This window comes from Leptidea sinapis, chromosome 10 (genome assembly GCF_905404315.1).
Source record: "Leptidea sinapis chromosome 10, ilLepSina1.1, whole genome shotgun sequence".
NCBI classification, from domain to species: Eukaryota; Metazoa; Arthropoda; class Insecta; order Lepidoptera; family Pieridae; genus Leptidea; species Leptidea sinapis.
In genome coordinates, this window is record NC_066274.1 from 12,277,879 (window position 1) to 12,288,353 (window position 10,475).

Genomic DNA, 10,475 nt, shown 5'->3' on the forward strand with positions numbered 1-10,475 from the left:
TGATTAGTATAATTTAGTATCTCTTTGGTCCTGCGCTGCCCTCATCCAACGTATTCTGGCGATCTTGACCAAATCGTTGGTCCATCTTGTGGGGGTCCTACCAACACTGCGTCTTCCGGTACGTGGTCGCCATTCGAGTTTTTTACATTACTGTCTCACCGGCATTCTGCCGTCGAACTATGTGCGCTGCACCCTGCCACTTCAGCTTCGCCGAGTTTGATGAAATACAACCTAAACTTTTCTACAGAGTACGCTGAAGGTATTCTTGAAAGTTTATCCACTGAGATAAGCGTGTAGTGCGTACAGAGAAACATTTTTAAATCTGTATTTTGTATAGATAGATATTAAAAATACAACATGTTCACAATCCGCCTTTAGACTTTGAGTCGAAACCTAGTTTGATTTAAAGATATAACCTCCGCACAGGAATACCATAAAGTATTTTAAATAACAGTATTAAAACTACGAAACGTCAATGTCTTTGCAGACTGGTTTTAATGTTCTTTAGATTTTTTCAAATTTTGACAAGTCCATCTTTATACACAACAAACTCTTGAAGCATTTATTGAAAACAAAATTATGTATTTTGTGTAGTACAGTCATAATAGCAAAGCCGTGAAAAAACATGGATGGTGAACCGGAGACGTTATCGGACACAGGAACAAATTGCAATCTGCCATCCGCATCCGAGACTATATCCGATAACAATCAAGCGAAACTCGATTCGTTGGAGAAGAAAGCTGTTCATTTAAGGTTTCCAAATTCTGAGCTCAATTAATTATTATCTTCCCAATAGGATTCCACGTAACAATAATTTTGTATTACAGATTAATTTTGGAAAGAGATTTTAAGGCTGCCGATATAAAATGGAGCCTGTTTGTGGCTGCAGCTTTCAGTTTTAGGTACGAAAGTTGCTTGAGACCGTTTCCGCCTGCTTTCCTCAAGAATGGTGTTAAAGACATGGATACATTGGTATTTTTATTTATATTTTGCACAAAAATTATATAATATTAATTTAATCTTTGATTTATCTAGTAATTAAATGGTCAAAACTTAATTGCAATACCTAAATCAAGACATGAAAATGTATGTAAGTGTGAAGATTTGCAATACTTTCTCACTGAGTTTGAAAAGTAGTTTTTTAACGTCCTACTTTCAACAAATATGATGTTTTTGTTTGCTTAATTCGGTATTCGAAATTCGATTAAAATAAACTTTCATGTTAGAAAAAAAAATCCGATATCATAAAAGTAAAGTAAGTCGAAATTTAGACGGGAAGACTTGTTGCCAAAACTATATTTTCACTGATTTATTTACAACTTGAATCTTTTATGCAATAGTGAATATCCTCGTACTTACTTATGTTGCTTTCTTAGACTCGTGACGTTTTTACACACTTGCTATCTCTTTTATATTGGCGAGTAAAGCCACAGCTTCAATGTATTTTTTTATGGAAGAAGAGGACAAACGAGCATGAGGGTCATCCGATGGTATGTGATCACTGCAGCCTATTCTCTCTTGTAACAACAGAGGAATCACAAAAGTGTTGCCGACCTTAGAGTGTCGAAAAACATAGGGGGAAACTGTAGTACGTAGGACAGTTTTTTTGACATCTATATTTTATTTTTATTCTGACGAACTGTACTCAAACCATTTTTGCATATTTTGAAAGGTCAATTATTTGAGTATTCACCACCGAAATATCAAATATGTATATTTCATACTTAGGTACACGTGTTTTGATAATTAAAACGTAAAAGGGATTTATGGCCAAGGTACAACATACCCTGTGTACCTAGGACACAGGGTAATTTATGGAAAATGTAACTATTCTTAACTAAAACCATTTTATTTGATTAAAAAAAATATACTTATTTTAACAAAAATTACTCACAAATTCTGAACAAAATGATATTTATAATTTCTTTTTTCTAATGAGACAAGATTTTATATTCTATTAGGAATATTATTTGACGTGAATGTGAAATAATATAAGAAAATATTTTCCTGGCCAAAGTACATCTTAATGTACCTACCTCTGCCACTTACAAAGGTACAATAGATTGACAGAGACCGATGTGCAATACTACTTCAACAAAACGGCTGATTTAAAAAAAAATGGGGCTGCTTTTCCCGTAACTTTAGGATTTTTTAAATACTAGTTAAAGAAAAGAAGAAAGAGTCTCGTGCCAGATTTTGGCGAGACAACACGTCCTGAGGATGCCTCGTGTAGAGGCGAAACACGTGTCGAATTGTTTTAAAGACGAATATTGGCGGAATTAACACTAAAGAAAACTTAAATAATTTGTATAATTATGGATTTCCGCAAAGTAACGCCTAATTCAATAAATTTTCTTAAAGAAAAGAAGAAAAAAACTATTATAAAAGGTTTAAAACTATCAGACTTCAAAGCTTACAAAAAATACTTACTTTTTTCCCCAAAAAACTTTTTAACGTTGATAACACTAAACACCAGCTTAATGGCGGTAAGCGACTGCTTTCAAATTGAATCGTCAGTAGTGACGTACAGTATATAGACAATAGAATTTAACATCGCGGGAGTTTTTGAAACCAGCATAATGGCCTAGGTATGCATAGTGTTGGCACAACAGGTTCCCCTACATTATGAATTCGAAAACCGAAAGCACATTGGTACGTGGATTGTGAGGTTGAACCATTCATCATATTGCGCCATCGACGCTTTTTGAATTTATTTTATATTTACGCCCTTAACAATATGGTATGTATTAAATTTCAGCTTAGCATTATAACCGACGTACCCGCTCTAGATTTGGTCTTGCAACAGCTAGATAATCTAGACAACTTGAGGAATATTAGCGACGTGATCGATTTGTTGTTTTATGTTCTGGTCAGGTTAAAAGAGTCAACATTGAAAACGGTGCCACCAGAAGCAGTGCGTATTCATTTAACCCTTTTTAAAATATATCTTTTTTTAATCAAGTTTAAGTTGTAAGCAATAAGATTTTAGTTACATCATCTTCAGCGATCATTTGATCATTTCTTTTTGCATCCAGTGAGCATTAAATGAGCTGTAGGTATGTCAATTTAAGGGTATCGCATTTCGAACAAAACGAAGCCTGTTAGAATTACTTCGTAGTCCGTCTGCCTAGACAATTTTTTCTCAGGAACGCCTATTTTTGGCCTCAGTTACATAAGTACAGTTGCAATTTGTAGATAATGATTTTCTTAAATAAATAAAAATAATTCAATGGACCTACAGACACGTCACGCTTACGATTCTACTATGGATATCAGAGTGTAAAATCAAACTTTTAAGCGTAGTGTGAATAATATTGATGTTCATATGTAAATTGTGCTGTTAATTATAATGCTCTTATTGAATATAAAAAGCGGGCGCAATAAACTCAGCAGGCATCTTTTTAAATAGCTTCAGGGTTTTTTTTATGAAAATAACGGACGTTCAGCTGATGGTAATTGATACGCCTTGCCCATTAAAATGCAGTGCCGCTCAGGAGTCTTGAAAAACCCAAAACTTCTGAGCGGAACTACAATTACGCTCGTCACATTGAGAAATAAGATGTTAAGTCTCAATTGCCCAGTAACTTCACTAGCTACGGCACCCTTCAGACCGAAATATAGTAATGTTTACACATGACTGCTTCACGACTGAAATAGGCGTCGTTGTTACCACAACCAAGTATAGTAAGTAATCTAGCTGCCATCCTGTGCAAAGGAGGAAACGGTAAAGGTCTTTCCAGTATCCATTCTCAATGTGTGCATGTCTCATTTCTGTTATCGCAACTACCTATTACCACATAAACGTTTTTTTGAGTTTCGTAACAAATTTATTTTGTACATTTTCTTGTTGCATGTTTTCATTGCATACACATCGGCAAGCATGCGGTCACGTATGATGGGTTATAAATTTAATATTTTAAAATGTAAGTAATTTGTTATACCTATATTATTTCATTATCAATTAGATAATATTTGTTTATTTTTAGCATGAAGCAATATTGATGCAAGCCAATTCTGTAATGCCAGCTCCAAGACCGCAATACATCTTTCAATTAGTACATTCACCAAAGTCAAACTCTGAGATAAAATGGAGCGAATTGTCAAATGGTCTTAAAACGTTTTTTGCGTTTCATGGAAATCGATTAGAAAATTTCTTTTCGATGCTGAATTTCGGTATTCAACAACATCTGAATAAGGTGAGCGGCAGTTGATTAAGTACCCCAAAGTTAAATAATCTATCATTAATATTATTTGTTTCGTGTTCAGGAGACTTTGCTCAAGCTCTCTTGCGTGCCGGCGAAGATTTACTAGTCTGTTTACTCTTGCAAATATGATGTTAGTTAGTTAGTTTTAAGACAATTATCTACTCATTGTCGAAAAGTGCGATGCGATATATATATGTATATATATGACAAAGGGTAGATATATATATCTAATCTACCCTTCGTCAAATTTCTACTTCTCTCTAGTTAGCCACGCGCAAACATTTTGCTATGGCCAATTCGTGACCGTATTTCGTGTTAGTGCGCAAATTCGCATCATCGTCGGAGCGGACTGGAATTTAGGCGAGGTGTGAACCTAAAGAAAGCTGCCTAATATATCTACAGCAATTATAAAATAAACTTATTGCTATTATGTTAGCTATTCTGTAACGCTATGAAAAAATAAATATATATGTATTAGAGATGCATTACAATGGACTAATTTTTATTAATTAGTCCAATAATTTACTTCAAGTTTTATTTTTAAAACGTGTTTTGAAACTGAGACGTAACTTAGTGTTTTTGACAGTCAGGGCTTATGTGTGAAGTTATTTGTTATAAAATATGTACCTAGTTCAGATAAAACTCCGCGAACAGAGATTTGTACTTTATTTAAAAATGCGAAGCACGAACGGGTTAGCTGTAGTTGAGATTTTCATAACTTTTTGTATACATGAAAGAACCTATTATTAACTTTTCATGAAATGATTTGGCGAGATTTGCGAGATGATTTTGTAGTGCCTTGATCTACACTTGACGTCACTTAGAACCGTTTTCCAAGTGGCTTAATAACTGCATAAAAGAGGCCAAAATACGCCACGGATTATATTATAGTGAGACGTCTATCCTGACTAATGAAGGCGCCCATTCTCCACACGCGGGGATTTAAATTTACCCCAATCCACTGTTCGACGCATTATAATTTTGCATACAATAGAAGAGAATATCATAATGCCAGAGCAAACATTTAGGAAAACTATATTAGGTATGTTATTCTGTTTCACGCGCAGCCGACAACGCTGGGTAACGGTGTCTCTCTGTCTCCTGAGCTGAGTGTCAGCTTACCGTACAGCCATGGCGGATTCGGCTGGGGAGCGTCGTGTATCGGAGGCCATTTATCGTGTGTGGCTCTGTGCGAAGTTATAGACGCACCTGATGGAATAAATTATCGGAAGCCGGTAACAAATGAAGGTTTGTACAATTTCGTACGCAGTACCAACAGGAAATTCAGTCCGGAAGATCAGGAATGCGATAGTGCTGTTACCTAATTATAATTGATCACCATAATCATGACTATGTCGATAAATTTAAACAATACTTTAAGTTTACCATTTTACACTAGAATAAAATGATGAAAACATTATTATTTTTTTCATCATTTTAACCTAATAATTAAATCTCAAATTTTCGTTCGGCCTTTCGTCAACACACATGTCTAAAACATTTTTCGCCATTTCTCGCGCTTTGCGAAGAATAATAACTTTTTTTTGGGAACGGAAACTGATGGACCGGATGAATCATATTATAATCAAAAACGGTAAAAGTGAAACTTTTACACATTATAGACATTTAACTTAAAATTTTTGGAATAATATTTACATTAAACATTGACAAAAACAAACAAAATAGCGTCGAGCACTGGCACAAATAAGTAATAGTTTATATACTACACGGTCAGCTGCTGCAAACTATAGGCGCCGCCCGACCGTCACGCGACATGCAACAAACAGACGAAAAAGTTTGAGACGATGCAATAAAAGTTTCACTTTAAAAATATTAGAGATCGCAACTTTAATATAACAAAATGGGCATTTATCGCATGCTTGCTATTATATATAATGAATGTGTTAGGTACATACCTATTTATTCAAACCAATAAATGTTTAGGTATTGGTGTGTCGTAATCATGTTATGTTATTATTAAAATGAAGGAACTTCTTAATATAATCGCATACAATAATATTAAGAAGTTCCTTCGTTCCTTCAATTCAATAACCGAGAAAGTATCATATATCATTTAAACAAGGCACTACAAGAAAACCGACTGAAAACAAAGAGCTGGCATTGCAAGTAGATACCTACCCACCACCATAAGTCACCTAAATAGAAGTAATATTATATAGCACTTATATAATCAGTCCAAAAATACATATTATAATTTATATTATGTTCATTACAATTGCTATAATATTAAAATAAAGAGGCTTATATATTAAAGGTGATGGAGTTTACGAGGATAAAGCGAAAGGTTCACAGGATCAAAATGGAGATAATCGAACTGTCCACTACGTGATAACCAATTGCGATTTAGTTCGAGTTAAATACCTCCTCGTGTACGCTAAACAACCTACTTCGATGAGATTTCCCACTGGAAACACAAACAGAAATGGTAATTCATCGTTTCTTTATCATTGATAACTTAAACGTCATAGAAATATCAATTTGAAAGCACCCGTGAAGGAGAACAGTTTTAAAGTTTGAGGGTGTGTGCAAAGAGAGTAGGTACCTAAGAACCAGTTAAGAGCGGTTTGGCTTGTGGCGTAAAAAGGCCTAGAAATAGAAGTCATGCATTAATTGTTTAATTTTTTGAAAGGCGCTGTACCTACTGACACTTATCATCTCATATCTAAGATGTCGAACACAATTTTGGGTTCTCATGATTCTTGAACGGCTTTATGGGGTGGAGCGTATTACCATCAGCTGAACGTTTCTGCTTCTTAACTACTGACTACTAACTTAGATATCTTAATATACTTATATAAATTACGTGACACGTTGTTTGTCCTCGATGGACTCCTAAACTAATGAACGGATTAAAATTACTTCATGGAGTACAGTTTAGTCCAACTTGATAGGATACTTTTTATTTCAATTTGGGACCCATAATTATTTTTATTTTTAATATTTGTTTTGTATGGACATATTTTCTATGAGAGAATTTTTTGACGCACGGTTTGACAGTTCTGCTGTAAAACAATTTCATTATAGTTAACAACAGGGAGCAATGACGTTCTATACATAACATAGAACGTCATTGACAGGGAGCATATTTTACAAAAAAATTCTTGGTGTTATTGACAAATTCATAAAAAACAGTATACTTCTCTATGTGAAGCTATGACTCTAATTAACGTTATAAAAGAACCTCCTTTTCAGGTAACTCTCCTTATGAAATACTTTTATATAATTGAGGTTTAAGTTTACCTACCTTTAAAGTATAATCAAGTTTCAACAAGAATGTCCAGATAAAATTTGAAAGGGTCGATATCAGGGAAAACAAATTTTACAATGTATTCTAGTATTATGTCTCTTTCAATACCTATCTACTTTATTATCATTGGTATTATGTAGGTTACCAATTATTTCTACAAGTGTTATTGTTTTGTTAAAATTGTACTTAGTTACATTTATTTTTGTTTACATTTCTTTCAGGTGGTGGTATTCGAGAATGGCTTGCAAGGCATAAGTTGTTTTCAATTCTGCTCGGCTATGGCCTTATGCTAGCAACTATCGGATTCGCGAACAACCATCCTATGAACTACTATTATAAAATGCTACTAAAAAAAATAGATATAGCACTTAGTAACGTTAAAACATAATCTTATATCAATTGAAAATAATAAAATCGTCGCTGTTTGAAAGTCAAAAATTGCGAAATAACTCCGTTTTGTTACATCGAGTGATTGTTTTTTTTAAGTATCTATTGTAAGATGTTTAGATAAAATGTGCAGTCCTGGGTGATGAGTGTACTTTTACTTCCATTACTTGTGGTCACTCCTAAAGATTTAAAAAAAAAACTAAGTATCTTTCTAGTCTTCCCAGCTAGCTTCTGAAAAGTTCGATCATTAAATATTTTTTTTCGGCATTTGTAAAAAGCTTGTCATAATTTTGTAATCTGTTATAACCTCTGCTATAAAATTCTCTCAAATACGAATTTGCTTATTGCACCTACTAAAAAGTTGGATCATAAATTTTTTTTTTTTGGTATTTATTTGTAAAAAGGCTTGTCGTTAACCTTATAAGCATTGAGAACAATTTTGTGATCTGTGATAGCCCTCAGTATAAAAATCTCTCAAATACGAATTTGCATATTGCGAACAATTTTGTAACGTACGCTTTGTATTGGTCATCGCCGCGTTTGATTTAGGACAATAATTGTGATTGTTGTCACGCATTGTGGAACAAGCATTGTACATTGTCATATAATTATATCGCAGCGGATGTTCAACTCTCTCAACTGTACCAGAACCCCACACCTGAGTCGAATACAGATAATGCAGTCATTGGACACCGACGCGTTCTGCCAATTTGTAGTCCTATAGTGGTGCGCAAATTAATAATGTTTTATTTCAAGTATATTTCTACCTTTCTTATAGTTTCAAACGTTTTTGCCCAAGATCCTGTTGCCAATTTGATTCAAGGGCGCGTTGTTGGAGTGAGTATTTTTACGTTCCCTATGCTTTGATATGAAAATTTTATTAGTTTATGTTGTTCAATTATCATATTTTTAGATCAAAGTATTTTTGGAGAATTCTTTGTTGCCAATTGAAATATATTTTGGCATACCGTATGCGGCGCCTCCTACCGGTCGTTTAAGGTTTTCAGTAAGTTACAACATTTATTTATTAGAACCTACCTAGTACCTACTAGAACCTAACTTGTAATTCCAATCTAACTTCACATTTGAAGCCAGTGAAATTGACTGTGTTTTTTGAAAATTTATTGAAGTAGGCGTTACGAGGGCTGCACTTAAAGTATCGGGAATGGAATATTTACACTGTTCCTGTCATATTAAAATCTTTTTAATTGAAAACTCATTGGTTTTAAAAATCGAATACCATTTATTTATTTACAAAAAGATTCTCGGTCTTGTCAAACTTGTTTAGTCGTTGATTGACTCGAGAAAACTTCTAGAGCGATGATTTAGTATGACTTTCGAAGTGGTTTAACACAAAAACAGTGTGTTGACCGGATGATTTCTGCATTTGGTGATGAAGCCCCATCCAAAACCACAATTTATCGCTGGTTTGCTGAATTTCAACGTGGACGTGTTAAGCTAAGTGACGATTCCCGTCAAGTTCGTCCAAAAACTGCAGTCACCAAAGAACGTTGATGCTGTGCGTAAGCTGATTGAGGAAGATCGACATGTGACATACCGCGAAATTCAGGCAACTTTAGACATTGGCATGAGTCAGATGAGAATGGAATGCTAGCATTTGTTTGCCACAGGTCGTTTCTGAACTCCGTAAAGAGAACTGCAACCGCCGCATCATCCTCCATCACGACAATGCGAGTTCTCATAGGTACCGCGCACAGAACAAAAGAGTTTTTAGAGCAAGAAAAAATAGAATTATTAGACCATCCGCCGTACAGCCCCGACCTAAGTTCTAATGATTTCTATACTTTCCCTAAAATAAAGAATAAATTGCCTGGTCAGAGATTTTCATCACCTGAAGAAGCTGTGGACGCCTACAAAACGGCCATTTTGCAGACCCTAATGGTTGCTTCAATGATTGGTTCCATCGTATGGAAAAATGTGTCAAAATTCGCGAAGAATACTTCGAAAAGCATTTAATACATTTTTAAATGGTAATGTTGTGTCACTTCTTTGATTTCCCGAAATTTTCAGTGCCGCCCTCGTACTTTGCGGAAATCCATAATTATCAAAATGTTTGTTTTATTAAGTGTTAATTCCGCGACTTGTGTTTCGCCTCTGCACGAGGCATCCTCAGGACATGTTGACTCGCCAAAATCTGGCACGAGACTGGAATCGTGTCAGTCTTATATTTGGATGTGCTTTTTGAGATATTTTTTCTAAAATAAAGACTTGTATTTTTGGGATAAGTAGCTATCAAACGTTTTTAATATTATCTATCTTTGCGATTTTAGGATTATTATACTATAGTCTGTATTGCTAGCTGAAATTTCTTTGACACACACGGGTATCTTACTTAATAGTTTGGTATTCGTTTACATTCTATAGGCGCCAGAGCGACACAGAGGATGGAAGAAAACTTATTTTGCTCATCGGATGCCGACACCGTGCCCTCAGCAGCAGTTGGACACAGCTGCACTTAACGAAGATTGTCTTTACCTTAACATATGGACTACTCGGGTATATTTCTGATCATATAAATGATGATATGTGATCATTGATAAATGAAAACCAAAGATACACAGTCATACCAGTGGGAGGCTTCTTTGCACCGGAAA

At 34.7% G+C, this 10,475-nt stretch overlaps 1 protein-coding gene across 1 annotated transcript; it reads left to right on the top strand.

Annotated features, from left to right (window-relative positions):
* Positions 1 to 495: 495 nt before the first annotated feature.
* On the top strand, positions 496 to 8,003 carry LOC126966450 (protein mono-ADP-ribosyltransferase PARP16). The gene is made up of 7 exons (XM_050810491.1): positions 496 to 753; positions 828 to 972; positions 2,759 to 2,914; positions 3,987 to 4,196; positions 5,273 to 5,453; positions 6,481 to 6,651; positions 7,695 to 8,003. Exons 1-7 carry the CDS (start codon positions 626 to 628, stop codon positions 7,859 to 7,861), a joined length of 1,158 nt encoding a protein of 385 aa, XP_050666448.1. The 5' UTR covers positions 496 to 625; the 3' UTR covers positions 7,862 to 8,003.
* The last annotated feature ends 2,472 nt before the right edge of the window (positions 8,004 to 10,475 follow it).